We start from the raw sequence: 17,097 nt of genomic DNA, 5'->3' as shown, positions 1-17,097 counted from the left end.
TTCGTTTTGCGATGCTTCAGTCACTGGGGTACTTCTCACTGGTTCAAATGGCTAGCCTTGTACCTCAAGAAAGAAATCATACTCTTCTTCATTTTCGTCAGAAGGTGAAGAATCATCTGAGGGAGATTCGTCAGACGACATCGCTTCACTATTTGTAAATAAACGACATCGCTTCCACTTCTGTATCCACCATTATGCTTACATGGGCTAAGTAACTCGGCAACGCTCGGGCTCCTATAATCTACGTCACAGTCACTTCGGCAATTTCCGGGATGAACTTCAACAATCACATACAAACCGTTGATTTTTCATTGATTACTCCTCAATTCGCAATTTTATTCCAAAATTAACAACAGTTTCCAAAAATACAAGTCCATCTTTATCAAATACATTTTGGAACCCCATAGTGTCTTTACATGCCCTTGAAGCGTCAAAAAGGTGGGCGGAATAAAATAGTCGAATAACAATAGTGTGAAAGCCTTCGCCTTCACACAATAATAAAGGACAGGAATAACAATTGTGAAGGACAAAGTGTTACATAATCAGAGTTACAGATTTCACGGCAAAATAGCTTTTTGGATGGGCGGGGATAAAATATTCGGACAAAAATAATGTCAAACATGTTTAGGTTTTGAATAAAACAGTCTGCCAGCGGGACAAGTGCTTTTTAATATATATATATATATATATATATATATATATATATATATATATATATAAAGCAGCATTCTTTATATACCATACTGAAGAAATCAATAGCATGACCATATAAAAATAAAATTACATTTTTTTCCCCTCGTACATTTTTAACAAAATACCACATCTAGCACAAACCTTTTTTAAAGATCACCAGTAAAAATGTGGCAGACAAGTAAAATGATATAAGTGCCACTAAAATGATATATCATACATTTTTATTTAATTATATATTTGGTGAATTGTTTCATAAAAAATAAACTCAACCTACAGATAGTTGTTAAAAAGGCACAAAAAATAAAACAAACATTAAACAAATTGAGCAAACCATTCATCCATTCATATCTTTACACTTTAAAATAATTTCCCACAAAAGCTGACCAAATCCTGTGGCTGCTGTGTGCACACAGCTTCTCCTCATATATGTGTCAAGTGTTTGTTTACGTTGTCATGGCGACAACCTCTAATACCCTGCCAGTATAGCCAAGGCAAGAAAACATTTCAGGCTTTGATTAGCGCCTTATTCACAAGCTAGAGTGAGCTCTCCGTTTGGGCATGTCGCATGTTATTGATGGCGGGCGGAGTCAGTCACTCAAATGACGGCGAATACCCGGAACGCCTTCCCGCCGGGAGGATTCTGAAGACTGGATATAAAAAAGACAAAGGGAAGAGTCAGCTTCCGGCGTTTTACATCGCCACATAACGACGCTGATGACATATAGGAAGTCTGAATTTTGCCATTTCCCTCCTTTGATAAACTAGGTACTTCTCTTCACTTTTTTTTCCCCTCACCTCTACTGTATTTGCCAAGAAATGAATTATTCTAAGCAAAAAGGCATGCTTATTGCTCTCCCATAGGAACAATACGAGAGGTTATGAGCTGCCTGTATCTTGAAAAGATTAAATTCACAAAGCCGAGCACCGGGGCGAAAGAAAGTGCTCACTTTACCTGAAAGCGTTTAGTTTCCACCCCGATATGCAACCGACCCTTTCAATCTCCGAGCAAGCCTTTTTAATTAAATTCAAGTCACTACATTGACGACTTTGCTAGCACTACAATTTTTTTGTGTTACGCTAAAACACCACCTAGCATGAATTAAACACTACCGCTTTTGTCCATATGGCGCCGCCATAATCAACATAAACTTTAAATACCTTTCCGAGACAACGCCATTTTGGTTAGATGCGATATAGAGTTTCCGTTTGTCCGCCAGCATGACGTCGATGTATCCGCCCGCGTTGTTCCTGATCACCCCAGCGTGGACAGCCGCACGGCAAATACTGGATTTCTATGGGAACAAGACACACAAATGATTTGGTTCTCTTATACTCCGGCGTGCATGATCAAAATACTCACATCAGAGTATATCCTGGTACCGATTACTCTGGATATGTGCGGGTTCACCTCTAAACAGTTCCTTGGGCAGTATAACCTAGCAAGGGAACATATAAAACCTGTGACATGCTTATTAATGGCAAAAAGATATGGCGGATCATACCGTGGGCAATGTTTTGAAGGCCTTTGGTAAGGACACAGTTGTGCCACTGTGGTTTCACATGTGATCGCTTTAACTGCAAAGCAACATGGCAAAAATTGAGCAATAAGAAAGCATAGCCACATGTAAGCTCGTAGCATACCTGCCACTCTGGATACCATGAATGAATTAGCACTCTGATATTTCCTGTTCAGAAAAAGAAACATCACATTACATTAACTTTCTGTATTTTTTTTTTTTTGTTTTTGTTACCAAGACTTTTTTAATAATTTGAATTGGAAGTCTTACCCCAGTGACTGGACTCCATTCTTATTGGACTTAATGAAAAAGTCCATTCTTCCCTGTCTCGTTACATCCATCCATCCTCCGTCATTATCGATGACACCAGCGTGTAGACCGGCCCGGCACACGCTAGATTGCTGCAGAAATGAGATGACAAGACGTGAATGTTAGCCAGTAGCTTGAAAACATGGATGGGGGACTCACCATTTCATAGTAAACTGTCCCAACCACCTTCCCTGTAGAATCTAAACATCCTGCGGGGCATTCATATCTATTTGGGGGGAGGGGGGGGGGGGGGTGGGGGGGAAGATGTCTAGGCATTAACTTGGGCAGAAATTGTTTTATCCTTACCTATTACACGTAGTTCCTTTACACTGATCTCGAAGCTTGGTGTCACAAGTCACGAGCTGGGCTGCAAAAAAAAAAAAAAAAGAATATATATATGTATATATATTTTTTCAGCATGGTTATAAGAAGAAACATGTACACTGGACTTAGTCTTGACAGTGTTTTGTATGTGAGCCTGCTTGGCCTCCTTTTGGGTTGTCGAGAGGAAGCCACAGCAATTCTCTCTTTACCCTTTTGGGCTCGCCTAAAGCAGTGTTTCCCAAACTTTTTTCATTCACGGCACACCTTTTCATTGGAAAAAATCTCGAGGCACACCACCAACAAAAATCTGTTAAGCTTCTGTAAGGATCGGACAGTACAGCCATGTGCAGAGCGACCAGAATTTATTGTGAAAGGGAAGGGGATCGATGGAGTCTTGGAGCGGTGAACGGGCGAGGCTGTATTCGCTGAGCGTGGGTGGCTGGATGACAGGACTCGTCTCTTCCTTCTCTTTCTATTCTCTTTCTCTTCTCTTCTTTCTTTTTCTCTCTGCTCTCCGCCTTCACAAATAGGGAGTTCTCGAGGAGGCGTCGCAGCACTGCCCTGACATGCTTGATGTGTTCGGGAAGCGAACGGGAGAAAATGAGAATGTCATCCAAGTATACAAACACGAACTGACTGAGCATGTCCCTTAGCACGTCATTGATGAGGGCCTGGAAGACGCCCGGGGCATTGGTCAGTCCGAACGGGACCACCAAATACTCGTAGTGCCCACTCAGGGTGTTGAATGCTGTCTTCCACTCATCTCCCTCTCGGATGGTATGCGTTACGGAGATCCAACTTGGTAAAGATGGTTGCGCCCTGGAGACTCTCAAAGGCGGACGAGAGGAGAGGCAGCGGGTAGCGGTTCTTAACGTGATGTCATTTAGCCCCCGGTAGTCTATGCACGTCTTCCCGACGAGGAGGGTCGGATGATCCCTGCTGCCAGGGAGTCCCGGATGTACTCCTCCATGGTCCTGCGTTCCGGCGCGGACAGGGAGTATAAGCGGTCCTTGGGAGAAGAGGTACCGGGTTGCAAGTCGATGGCGCAATCATAGGAGCGGTGAGGAGGAAACGCAGTCGCCTTGGTTTTGCAGAAAACGTCTACGAGTTCATGGTAATGAGCTGGTACCTTGGAAAGGTCTGGATGGGGACTGTGCGGCGACTCTCCGGACGCGCTAGTGGCTGCCTTCAGGCAACAACGGTGGCAGCGATCGCTCCACTGCCGTACAATTCCCACCTCCCAGTCCAGCACGGGGTTGTGCTGGCGCAACCAGGGGTGCCCCAGAATGAGCCGCTGTCCTGAGAGTGGCACAAGAAAAAACTGAATGGTTTCATGGTGGTTACCGGAAATCCGCAACCCGACCGGCTCCGTGATGGAAGTAACTTCGTCTATCAGCCGACCATCGATGGCATGGGCGAAGGGCTCAGAGGCAGGAGTTTCACTCCCCATTGACGAGACAGCCCCAGGTCCATAATGTTGCCCTCCACCTCGGAATCCACCAAGGATGTCGCGTCTCTGTCACCCGCAGCGATCCGAACGAGAGCCTGTAGTGTGAACGCGCTGGCTCCAGGAGAATGCACGCCGGTCAAACCCACGCGGATTCCCTGATGTTGCGTGAGCGCTTGGTCTTTTAACGGACATTGAATCGCCCGATGACCCTCCCTCCCACAATATAAGCAAAAACCCAGCGTGAGGCATCAAGTGCGTTCCTCCGCGGGAAGGCGGACCCGTCCCAGCTCCTTTGGCTCAGCTGGTGGTGTGGTCGGTGGCTCTGACCCTGACAAAAGGAAATGGCGGCGTGTTTCACGCGACGCTCTCTGCTGACGCTCGCGCCGCTGTGTTCGGATCCGCCGATCAATTCAGGCTGCGAGGTCCATTGCCTCCTCCAGGGTTCGAGGGCGATCGTATACCACCATCCCGTCCTTCATATAGTCCGTGAGCCCGTGGAGGAAGGTGCTTACCAGGGCCGGGGGTGTTCCAATGACAGCTTCCTGCCAACGTCTGGCATATTCGGCCACCGAGCAACGACCCTGGCGCAGCGTCGCCAGCTCCTCAGCTGCATCCTCGGTGGCGGAGCCTAGATCAAACAACTGAAGCAGTTCCTCCACGAAGGCTTCGAACTTGTCACATGCAGAGGATCCTCTTTCATAGTGGTCTAGGCCCCACAGCCGTGCCTCGCCCGTGAGGTGGCTTAAAGCGAATCCCACCTTGGCTGGTTCGGAAGCAAAGGTGACTGGCTGAAGACCGAACATGATGCGGCAGTCTGTCACGAAAGCCCGAATGTACTTGAACTTCTCGAGGTCACCCAGGTGGGGCTCCGGAACATCAATGAATTGTCTGGTGTCTGGGACAGGGCGAGGCAGCGTCTACGGGTGAATTATGGAATGACAGCTCTTGGAGGCTGCCCAGGATCTGCGACATTTCTTGCCGTTGCTGCTTTATTTGATGTTGCCGTTGTTGGCCAATCAAAATCAGGGTTTGGAGATCTGCCGACAGGCTGCTGACGGCGGTCTCCGCTTGCTCCAGTCGGCACAATGCCGTCTGATCGCTCGCTGGCTGCATAGTGGTGGTCAGCTTGTACTGTAAGGATCGGACAGTGCAGCCATGTGCAGACCAGACTTTATTGTGAAAGGGAAGGAGATCGATGGAGTCTTGGAGCAGTGGACGGGCGAGGCTGTATTCGCTGAGCGTGGGTGGCTGGATGACAGGACTCTTCTCTTCTTTCTCTTTCTATTCTCTCTTTTTTTTCTCTTCTCTTCTTTCTTTTTCTCTCTGCTCTGATGCGGACAAGGAGATGACAAGACAAGCTGACAACTGGAGTTGCGCTGGTCACGCTAACATAGACTTCCTGATGAGCCAGCGCCAGGTGTCGGTGATCACGGTGATAGGGGGGTGTGGCCGAGCGACCGGCAGCGCCCACACGTGACATCTTCTATATTGAAATCAGTTAAATTACAACAAAAGACGTAAAGTTCTATTCCTAATAATGTATGGAGAGTGGAATAATTGGATATTCTTATATTCTTTAAATTGTATTTCTTTTGTAAATGAAAGTGACAGTTTTTGAAAAAGGTTTTAGACAGTGTAAGGAATAAACTATTGAAAGTGATTGTGATCAAAATCCAAAAGAATCAATATGACTTTGTTTACTGTTTTAGACTAGCGCTATAAATATTGTTACATTACGAACAAAGTCACTTTTAAAGACGCTCTGCTGTTCTGACAGCGGCTGAGTGGCTATCACAGTCGAGGTGTCTCGACTTGACTGTGTATTTTATGTTGGTGAAAAATGAACAATCGAGGTTCTCCCATTGAACTACATGCTCTGATTTCCATTGGACCGAAAACGCACCACAGCCGTAATAGCGTCACTGTTAGTAAAAGCACACAGCAACACACACATAAACTGAGTATGTGCTGATGCCACAACATGAAATCTCAAGATTCTCCGATTTGCCACGCATGCACGATTAGATGGCTGACCAGGCCTTGCGCTAACTGACCAGTGGTTTGGCAATCCTGTTTACAATGTGCTCCGTAATTAATGTTGGACAATTTCCCACGGCACAGCTGAACATCTCTCACGGCACACCAGTGTGCACAGGCACTTGGAAGAATCAAGCTGAAATAGTTACTCACGATCTGTAATGATACGACTGTCGGGATGAGTCAGGAAGATGACAGATAAAAAGCTCAAGAACATCAAAGCTCTTTAGGATTAATTACAAGCATAACAGTTCTGCCCAAAGCTTAATTTGTGCTTGTAAGCCATTATTGCTGGCTCAGCACTAATCAAGCAGCCGTTTGGTTTTGACCTCATTTCATAACAATACTAAGAGCCACCTCCCAAGCATTTTTCTTTTTTTTCAATGAAACAAAATCCAGAATCAACAGTCAAATGGCATCTTACACATCTGCTGCGTGTTGACCACTTCATTCTTTAGCGGGTTAACAGTGGGGGGCTTGGTGGCGGGAGCGGGAACACCGTCAGTCTCGGGTTTTGAAACCCGGGACCGGATACTCTGTGTAGCCTCTGGCTCGATAAAGTTGTTTTCCTCGGTTTCCTCCGGAGGGAAGTGGCTATCGTGACCTTTGAATAAAATAAGAAATCATCAATACAGCTAACAATTCTCCTTGGGGCTGACTGATATTGCGACACACACACACCTTTATAACAAAGGTTGTCCTTGCAGCCGCCTCCATAGCTAGGAGGACAAGCGGAACAAGGCACCCCGTGTTTGTAAGGTGCATGGCCCCACCAGTTCCCCCTATTTGGATCACAGAACCATTTGAAACTGCTTGCCAGAATAAAAAAAAAAATTAACAACTTACTTTGGCGAATAGTTGCACACAAGGTACACAGCCTTGGCCCAAATCTGTCCCCACACGTTCATGTTGTGGCACAAGTTGACCGCGCAGCCAATGCGACTGCTGGTGGCCCACACCAACTGTAAATAAAATGTGTATTTAATCTTTTCAAAAAAAATAAAAGGCAATATCCTGAAAATATGTTTTTAGCTATACCTGTGTATAATGCGTGCAAACGGGACCGGAGCATCGGAATGGGCAGTAAGGGTTACACTCCTGGGGGTAAGGAAAAGAGAAGTCTTTCACTTCATCATACCAGGCTTGAACGTGGAAGGTGGGGGGGCGATACCTGCGGGGAATCAGACCGGATAAGATTTAATATTCCAATTGTCATATTCAATGGTGGCTATTTATATTTAATGCCGGTTTTCCTTGTAGTGCCTTTTGACACAAAACGGTTCATTCGCTGTCGTGGGATTATTTTTTTTTTTTTGCTTCGCCACCCTTGAGTACACATTGCCGGAAACATCCTCCCTATCCAATTAAAACCCAGCTGCCTGTTTTTCTATTAGAAACCATCACATGCAGTCATCTTTATTTGGTTATTAATTTATTTCTTGAGTGCTTTGATTGCATATTGATAACATTTTTTGTATTTACCTCCCCCAGTGGGCGCCCAGATTCTGTCCAATCTGTGGCAGCAAGCCTGCAGGACCATGCTCCCACAGACACGTCTCGGCCCACTCCTCCGCCGTACGCTCCAGCTCGGTGTCCCATTCCTGAACGAGGTAGGCCAGATCACATAAAATGTTTTTATTTTTTTATTTATTTATTTTTTTTCATTAATGATATGTTGGAATTATTCATTACTACTCAGCTGCCTTGTCTCTCATAATATGCAAAAAAGGTAATACCCACCATATGTTTGTGATCAAGATTTGACTGAAAATTGAAAATTTAACTCTGAGGTGACTCCTGTTGCAATTTCTGCTTTTTTCTGGGAATGTTAAAAGTGCCCCCCCCCCCCCCCCCCACACACACACACACACACACACACACACGCTGACCTATATACCCAACATGCAAAATGTTACACTCACGCCAGATGTTGAACATTTTCTCTGAAGGACACCATATGCCAGATTTTAATGACACACCTTCACTCTCACCTTCAGTCTCTTAACCGGTTCCTGGAAGAGTCAATTACTTTATACGTCTGTGTGTGCGTGAGAGTTGAAATTGGTAACCCAAGCGGCCATGTCCCCACATTTCACACATGGGGCCATGGAATTTTAAAACTAATCTCATCCAAGACTCCCTACAACTTTTAACACCTGCTCCTCTGCCTCCATCTGTCACCCACTCGGGGTCACCCACTTGGGGTGCTCTCCAGAAACTTTGACTGCACCTCCAAACAGGAAGTCTGCAAGCCATGTAGCTTAATAAAAACAAACACTCATGAGAGCCCCTCCCCCCGGCATTTTATAGCGTCCGCGTTGAAACACTGACGTATAGCTCTGCACTATCGCTGACACTTATGAAGATCATTTGTCCACCAAAATGGCGTTGGCTGCAAACACGTGCCAGTGTTGTTTATTTCACCTAACACGTGATTTGCAGAACCCATCTGGTCACATTCCAAAAGGGTATGGACTCTTTGCGCATTTGGGTTTCCTGTTCCGTAATTAAATGTGCATGTCCAGTCCTAACTATTGTGAAACATGACGTGGCATTTACTTTGTGGTGGGACATTGTGATTTACTAGGAATGTTGTTACTGTGAGTATGTAATGTGAAAATGTTGCATGTTGAGTTTGTGAAGTTGTTACATGAACATTTTGGTTATCAAGTGAAATCATTTTTCTACCCTCCCGTGTTGTATAATGACAGAATGGGAACGAAGCCACGGGGGCAAGGGAGAGCGAGATGGCGAAGTAGAGAGCGAGAAGGGGAGGGGGGAGGATATGTGTGTGTGGTGGGTGAATTGTGTGAGGGGGTGAATTGATGTTATTGTAGAGACTCGGAGGTGATCGCCACAAATGGTCAGCCGGGTTTGAAACCAGAACTGACGGATGTGTGTGTGTTTGTGTGTGAGAGATGTTTGTCTTTGCATCTGCGTGCTAGCTGGCAGAGTAAAATGGAGCCACATGAAGTCTTCCCGAAGAGTGGCACTGGGAGCTTTTCTGAGAGGTGACAGCATTCCAGCAACACAGGCCAAAAAAGGAAATAAGATTCTTCATGTTGGCAGAATTTTCCCTTTTTTTATTTTTATTTTTTTTATTTATTTATTTATTTTTTTTTTTTTAAGAAACTCTACAGGGACCTATTTTTAAAATGACTTTAGGTACGCTTAGCCAGCGGGCTTAATTTACCAGGCATCAAAAAATGAGACAAACATGACGGACTGACAAACTTGACAAACTTTTAAATGACTTTCATTCACCATTGCACAAAAACAAAGAACACACAAAATGATATACATACTATATTATATAATTTTATGATATAACATGCGTAAAATTCTTTCATTCCTGAGCTCCGTCCATCCATCCATCTTCCGCTTATCCGGGGTTGGGTCGTGGGGGCAGCAGCTTTAGGAGGGACTCCCAGACTTCCCTCTCCTCAGCCACTTCATCCAGCTCATCTCGGGGGATCCCTAGGCGTTCCCAGGCCAGCTGTCGGGAGGTGTCCAGGAAGCATCCTGATGAGATGCCTGAGCCACCTCATCTGGCTCCTCTCAACGTGGAGGAGTAGCAACTCTACTCCGAGTCTCTCCCGGATGACCGAGCTTCTCACCCTATCTCTAAGGGAGAGCCCGGACATCTTGCGGAGAAAACTCATTTCAACCGCTTGTATCCGGGATTCTCGTTCTTTCGGTCACGACCCATAGCTCGTGACCATAAGTGAGGGTAGGAGCGTAAATCGACCGGTAAATTGAGAGCTTTGCCTTTTAGCTCAGCTCTCTCTTTACCACGACAGACCGGTACAGAGTCCGCATTACTGCCGACGCTGCACCGATCCGCCTGTCGATCTCGTGTTCCATCCTCCCCTCACTCGTGAACAAGACCCCAAGATACTTGAACTCCTCCACTTGGGGCAGGATCTCATCACCGATCCGGGGAGGGCATTCCACCCTTTTCCGACCCAGGACCATGGAATCGGATTTGGAGGTGCTGACCCTCATCCCGACCGCTTCACAGTCGGCTGCGAGCCGCTCCAGTGAGAGCTGGAGAGCATGGCCTGAAGAAGCCAACAGCACCGCGTCGTCTGCAAAAAGCAGAGACGCGATGCTGAGGTCCCCAAACCGGACCCCCTCAACGCCTCAGCTGTGCCTAGAAATTCTGTCCATAAAAATTATGAACAGAATCGGTGACAAAAGGCAGCCTTGGCGGAGTCCAACCCTCACTGGGAACGAATCCAACCAACTGCCGGAAATGCGGACCAAACTCTGGCATCGGTGAGACAGGGAACCACCCTTATCAGTTGGCTCGGCACCCCGTACCCCCGAAGCACCTTCCACAGAACCTCCCAAGGGACACGGTCGAACGCCTTCTCCAAGTGCAGAAAACACATGTGGACTGGTTGTGCGAACTCCCATGCACCCTCGAGGATCCTGCCGAGGGTGTAGAGCTGGTCCACTGTTCCACGGCCAGGACGAAAGCCACACTGCTCCTCCTGAATCCGAGGTTCGACCTCGCGACGGACCCTCCTCTCCTGCACCCCTGAATAAACCTTACCAGGGAGGCTGAGGAGTGTGATTCCCCTGTAATTGGAACACACCGTCCGATCCCCCTTCTTAAAGAGGGGAACCACCACCCCAGTCTGCCAATCCAGAGGCACTGTCCCCGATGTACACGCAATGTTGTAGAGGCGTGTCATCCATGACAGCCCCACAACATACAGAGCCTTTAAGAACTCCGGGCGGATCTCATCAACCCCCGGGGCCTTGCCACCGAGGAGTTTTTGAACTACCTCAGTTACTTCGACCCCAGAGATTGGAGAGTCCGCCTCAGAGTCTCCAGGCCCTGCTTCCTCAATGGAAGGCGTGTAGGTGGAATTGAGGAGGTCTTCGAAGTATTCTCCCCACCGACTGACGATGTCCCGAGTCGAGGTCAGCAGCACGCCATCCCCACTGTAAACAGTGTTGATGTTGCACTGCTTCCCCCTCCTGAGACACCGGATGGTGGACCAGAATTTCCTCGAATCCGCGTTCCGCTTGGCCATCCGTCAGCTGCTTCCAGAGTCCCGCAGGCCAAAACGGCCCGATAAGACTCCTTCTTCAGCTTCTGGGATTGCCGCCACGACAGGCACCAACGACCTTACAGCCACAGCTCCGGTCGGCCACCTCAACAATGGAGGCGCGGAACATGGTCCACTCGGACTCAATGTCCCCCACCTCCCCCGGGGTGTGGGAAAAGCTCTGCCGGAGGTGGGAGTTGAAGCTCTTCCTGACAGGGGATTCTGCCAAACGTTCCCAGCAGACCCTCACAGAGCGTTTGGGTCTGCCAGGTCGGACCGGCATCTTCCCCCACCATCGGAGCCAACCCACCACCAGGTGTTGATCAGTTGACAGCTCCGCCCCTCTCTTCGTCCGAGTGTCCAAAACATGCGGCCGCAAATCTGATGACACGACTACAAAGTCGATCATCGAACTTCAGCCTTGGGTGTCCTGGTGCCAAATGCACACCCTTATGTTTGAACATGGTGTTCATTATAGAAAATCCGTGTCGAGCACAGAAGTCCAATAATAGAACACTGCTCGGGTTCAGATCGGGGGCGGGGGGCGTTCCTCCCAAACACGCCCTTCCAGGTCTCACTGTCATTGCGCATGTGAACATTGAAGTCACCCAGTAGAACAATGGAGTCCCCAGAAGGAGCGCTCTCCAGCACTTCCTCAAGGGACCCCAAAAGGGTGGGTACGCTGAGCTGCCGTTTGGTGCATGGACACAAACAACAGTCAGGACCCGTCCCCCCACCTGAAGGTGGAGGGAGGCTACCCTCTTGTTCACTGGGGTGAACCCCAATGTGCAGGCGCCCAGCTGGGGGGCAATAAGTATACCCACACCTGCTCAACGCCTCTCACCGTGGGCAACTCCAGAGTGGAAGAGAGTCCAGCCCCTCTCGAGAGGGCGAGTACCGGTACTCAAACTGTGTGTGGAGGCAAGTCCAGCTATATCTAGTCGGAACTTTTCTGCCTCGCGCACCAGTTCGGGCTACTTTCCAGCCAGAGAGGTGACATTCCATGTCCCAAGAGCCATCTTCTGCAGCCAGGGATCGGACCGCCAAGGTCCCTGCCTTTGGCCGCCGCCCAGCTCACAATGCACTCGGCCCCTTTGGCCCCTCCCACAGGTGGTGAGCCCATGGAAAGGGGGATTTACGTTTCCTTTTCGGGCTGTGCCCGGCCGAGTCCCATGGGCGAAGGCCCGGCCACCAGACGCTCGCCTTCGAGCCCCACCTCCAGGCCTGGCTCCAGAGGGGGGCCCCGGTGACCCCTGTCCAGGTGAAAGAAATGAGTCCATATATGTTTTTCTTCATAAGGGGCTTTTTGAGCCGTGCTTTTTTTGGCCCCTCACCTAGGACCCTTTTGCCATGGGTGACCCTACCAGGGGCATGAAGCCCCAGACAACATGGCTCCTAGGATCATTGGGACACGCAAACCCCTCCACCACGGTAAGGTAGCGACTCACGGAGGAGATTCCTGAGCTCTACTGACAAAACAGTGCAGCAAGTCGTTTGATTTTGTTCCTCCCCCAATCTTATTGTTTTTTTTTTTTGACATTTTCCTCACCTCACTTGATTTTTGAGCCTTTCTCATCTGCCGTTGAAATCTTTGAAAGCCTCTCTCCTTCCAATTCCTCAAATCTCTGTGTATCATCTTTCGACCTGTTTCTGTTTACCTATTCTTTGCTAACTCTCCCTCCAACCTCACGTCCTCTTGTTGCTCTCCTCCCCATAATTCACCCCTGGGTGCCCCCTTGAATGTTGAGAAGAAGAAAAAAATAGCAAAGAAAAGCAAGAAAAAACAGCTAACTGCAACAGGAGACAGTAGAAAAGAGCCATTCACTGCTGGTTGCTGGCTCAGCATTTCTCCACATGAGTGTGCTTCAACAAGAGACCTGCCAAGCCCCAATTCATTCACACACACACACATGCACACACGAACACACACACAGTCTTCAAATCCAAACTCTCAATTATACAATTACATAGTCCAGCAATTGCCCCCAGCAGGAACTGTTTATTTTCCTTCACCGTGGAATAATACTGCCTTTTGTTCAGTAGATCTTTAAGTGGGCCATTAAAAAAAGTCATTACTTTCTGAATGCTGTATTGATTTTTAACGGGCCCCAATTCTGTTGGTGGCGGTCGGGCGGCAGCTACACGTGTAGCGTGTTTGCAAGCGTTCCAGATGGCCGTGTGTGTGTGTGTGTGTGTGTGGGGGGGGGGGGGGGGGGGGGGGGGCGTGCGTGCGTGTGTGCGTGCGTGCGTGTGCGTTCGGGGAGAGACAGCTGCTAAAACAAGCCGAGGTGAAAAGTGATCTTGCAGGTTGTGCATGAGTACACACACACGCAGGTATACCTGTTCACATGGGGACGAAGAGGCTATAGTCAAACATGTGATAGTAAAATTATGCATTTATTGGCATGATGGTGGATTTTTTTTTTCCTCTGATAAAACAAAAGTCACATGTTTAGGTATTAATGTGTATGACGGTGTTGAGTGAGACTAGTGCCCGCCGCTCTGGTGGCAGTCCCAACATTGTACGGCCCCACAAGTACACTTATCAAGTTCAGACTGGGGTCACTTATGCCGCTTTTCCACCGCTAGGGGTCGGTTCAATGAGGAGTCTTTGATTTTCCACTTCAGAATAGAACATTACGTTGCATTCATACAACAATGGAGAGAAATGGTAAGAAAGTGGTGACTGTGGAGAATAATAGTGTAGCATGTGGTAGTAGACGTGTGTCAGGGGGAAAAAATTCTGTGAGTAAAAGAATCCCCCAAAAAAGGTTTATCATTGCTCATAGATACTTCAATAAGGCATCAAAGCACTACTTGTGTCTAAATTAAGCCTCTCAAATCACTTCCACAGTGTTCCTTGGCAGCAAGATGGTGGCAAAGCACTACTTCTATTGCCTTGGCCTCACCACAAAACAGTGACGAAGCTACTTTTTGCGGAATTAGACATGCTTAATTGGCACTCACCATGTACTCTATGTTGGAGGCTTGCGGGTACACCTGACTTCGGAGCTTGTTGTGCAGGTCCAGTATGAGCTGGGCGTCACTGGCAGCGATGGCCCTCCTCCCCCTCTGCTTGGCCTCCCACCGCTCGCCATCCTCGTCCAAGTACTTGTCCAGAATCTGCTGCCAGCCCGTGGAGTTGTGTGGCATCGCCATGGAAACGGCCCTCTGGGCGAGCGATAGCAGCAGGAGGAGCAGTGGAGGCAGCCGGGACACACCCCTTGGCCGGTTTGATGACACGCGTCTCATTTTTTTTTCTTTTTTTAATCTCAGTGTTGACGCGCACCCCCAGAAAATGCCAAGGTGGGATGGATGTGGTGTTAGGATGGAGATACACTCGTCAGCATTGGATTCGGTGACCTGGCAAGAAAAAAAAAGAACAATTTGCATCTGACATCCTCTGAAATGTCAGACATTTTACTTCCAGCTCAATATAAAAGTCTTTTAAATGGGACCATCTGTCCTCTGCTCTAATTAATATAATTGGAATACATGCTAACAATGTTTTTTTTTTAAATGTCAGCATTGTATCCAATGCTGTACGATACTGTGGGAGAAGTTGAGCCAAGTCCTTCAAGGTTGCATGCTGTGTTCAGAGATTGTCACGAGTCAAAGCAAACATCAGCAATCACTAGCATGCACAAGGAGCAAAGCGGCTGCTTTGTACAAAAGGAGTTTTTCATTCCAATTTACCTTCAAATGGATCCAATTGAAGTCCACTGAATGAAAGCCTGGCAACAAATAAGAGTTTGGAGCAGTTAGTTCTAAATCCACCTTCAAAGGTGGAATGACGTGGAGAGCTCAGTGACTCTAAAATTTGCTTGTCCTTTTCTGGAGTTTGCACCTTTGACTCTTCGAGGTTTTTTGCACCAAAGCCTCTACAAGCATCGCTTACCAACATTTTATCCTCCGCTCAGCAGCTCTCCGGCATGGTGCTGCCTCTGGCCCCACCCCCTCCAGCCCACTGCCAAAATGACCAGAGCACTGTTAGCTTTCCCTTCAATTTGTCCTATATTAGCATTTATTTTTGACAGAAAAGTGCAACATTTTGCGGTTGAATTTTTATTATATTTAAAAAAAAGATATCTTCATTGATTTTTAATGTATTTTTTACCCTTTATCATTTTATTAATTTATTTTGTGTGTGGTGGTTCACTTTCCTAACCAGGATGCATTCAGGTTGAAAGAACATTTTTAGTTTCAATTCCTCCCATTGCTGACTTTGTCGAGAAATGTTAATCCAAACCAGAGTTTTGCCGTCTTGATGGGGCAGGGCACTGAGAGTGGTCCATTTTCTCCTAAATGTTCACAGGTGACTTCTCTCGGGGGGGGCGATTAAAACAAAAACCAGCTCTCTGTTAATTCCAAAGGCCCAACCTGTCGTCAGCCCCCCCCCCCCCCCCCTTCAAGAGCGAATTCCAGTAACATAATGGAAACAGGCACGTTTTGTCTTTTGTCATGTGGAACCTTTTGTCAATTACACCAAGATGCATCATTAGCTCAAATGAACAGATCATCTTTAATCTCATGCATGCAGCCATTGTTAAATCCCCCACATTTCCTCCCTCCTCTTTTGAACCTCACGAACCCTGCAGAAAGAATCGTCCGTGCCAGACACAACAACTTCAACAGCACTTTTGTTTGGCATGCCTTATCTGCAGCATCTGCTCTGTAAATAATGCTTTAGGTTGGACTGAGGTCAGAGCTCTTTCGAACAGCATCGGGGTGAGCATGAGAGAAAAAGGACATCAAGGTCATCTTCCAGATGAGACAGTATCAGCAGGGGTGGTTATCACAGATGCACACAGTATGCCATAGTGAGAATGGCTTAGTTGCCTCTGCCCCCTTGTGGTAAAAATATGTAATTGCATAGTCCAACGCAAAGACGAGGGATAATCGCAGGAGTATTTATTCATTATCCTATTTGGGCACTCTTTGTAGGCGGCTCGGTGGTGCACTGGGTAGCACGTTCGCCTCACAGTTAGGAGGGTGTGGGTTCAATTCCACCTCCGGTCCTCCCTGTGTGGAGTTTGCATGTTGTCCCCGGGCCCGCGTCGGTTTTCTCCGGGCGCTCCAGTTTCCTCCCACATCCCGAAAACCATACTTGGTGGGCCGATTGAGCACTCCAAATTGCCCATAGATGTGAGTGCGAGTGGTTGTTCGTCTCTGTGTGCCCTGTGATTGACTGGCAACCAGTTCAGGGTGTCCCACGCCTACTGCCCGATGACGGCTGGGATAGGCTCCAGCACACCCGCGACCCTCGTGGGGACTAGCGGTTCAGAAAATGGATGGATGGATGGATGGATTGTTGAGACGAGTTGGAAGCCGCACCTTCTCTGCCTGGGTGTGTCTCAGCCACAGGAGCTCAGAGACAGTTTCAAGACCCTTATAATTGAGTCCAGCAAAGTCATGGAAGCAAATGAGGATGTGGAGACCCAGTACCTTGCAGAGATGGAGCTCGGGGAGGACCCTGATGAAGTTCCAGGTTTGAGCGAACAGCAAAAGGCCGATATTGTGAAAACTGCAGACGGGTGTGAGATGAAACTGAAAGAGCTGAGGGACCTCATTCAAAGGACACTCTGGGCTAACTTCGGAGAAGAGGAAGTGACGATGGCAGTAGAGGCTGCAGAGAAGAAAGTAAAGACTGTGATGTCCCTTGAACCTGATGGAAGTAAAGAGGCCTTTGACTTTCTGTTTGATTACA

At 47.8% G+C, this 17,097-nt stretch overlaps 1 protein-coding gene across 2 annotated transcripts; it reads right to left on the bottom strand.

Moving 5' to 3' along the window:
* Nucleotides 1-300: 300 nt before the first annotated feature.
* On the bottom strand, nt 301-15,317 carry LOC125985968 (cysteine-rich secretory protein LCCL domain-containing 1). Of its 2 annotated transcripts, XM_049749289.1 has the most exons (15): nt 15,087-15,317; nt 14,358-14,753; nt 7,813-7,931; nt 7,369-7,501; nt 7,177-7,292; nt 7,012-7,112; nt 6,755-6,934; nt 2,826-2,886; nt 2,679-2,745; nt 2,481-2,611; nt 2,335-2,378; nt 2,196-2,268; nt 2,054-2,129; nt 1,852-1,985; nt 301-1,340 (listed from the first exon to the last, which is right to left on the bottom strand). In XM_049749289.1, exons 2-15 carry the CDS (start codon nt 14,640-14,642, stop codon nt 1,289-1,291), a joined length of 1,572 nt encoding a protein of 523 aa, XP_049605246.1. In that variant the 5' UTR covers nt 14,643-14,753; nt 15,087-15,317; the 3' UTR covers nt 301-1,288. The 2 variants fall into 2 exon arrangements, with proteins under 2 accessions (XP_049605246.1, XP_049605247.1); XM_049749290.1 differs by lacking the exon at nt 15,087-15,317 and having other exon boundaries at nt 7,369-7,428; nt 14,358-14,499.
* Nucleotides 15,318-17,097: the final 1,780 nt, after the last annotated feature.

The sequence above is a fragment of the Syngnathus scovelli genome, chromosome 18, assembly GCF_024217435.2.
Source record: "Syngnathus scovelli strain Florida chromosome 18, RoL_Ssco_1.2, whole genome shotgun sequence".
In the NCBI taxonomy this organism is placed as follows: domain Eukaryota; kingdom Metazoa; phylum Chordata; class Actinopteri; order Syngnathiformes; family Syngnathidae; genus Syngnathus; species Syngnathus scovelli.
The sequence above is the reverse complement of the archived record's forward strand: the minus strand, read 5'-3'. Positions and strand labels throughout refer to the sequence as shown.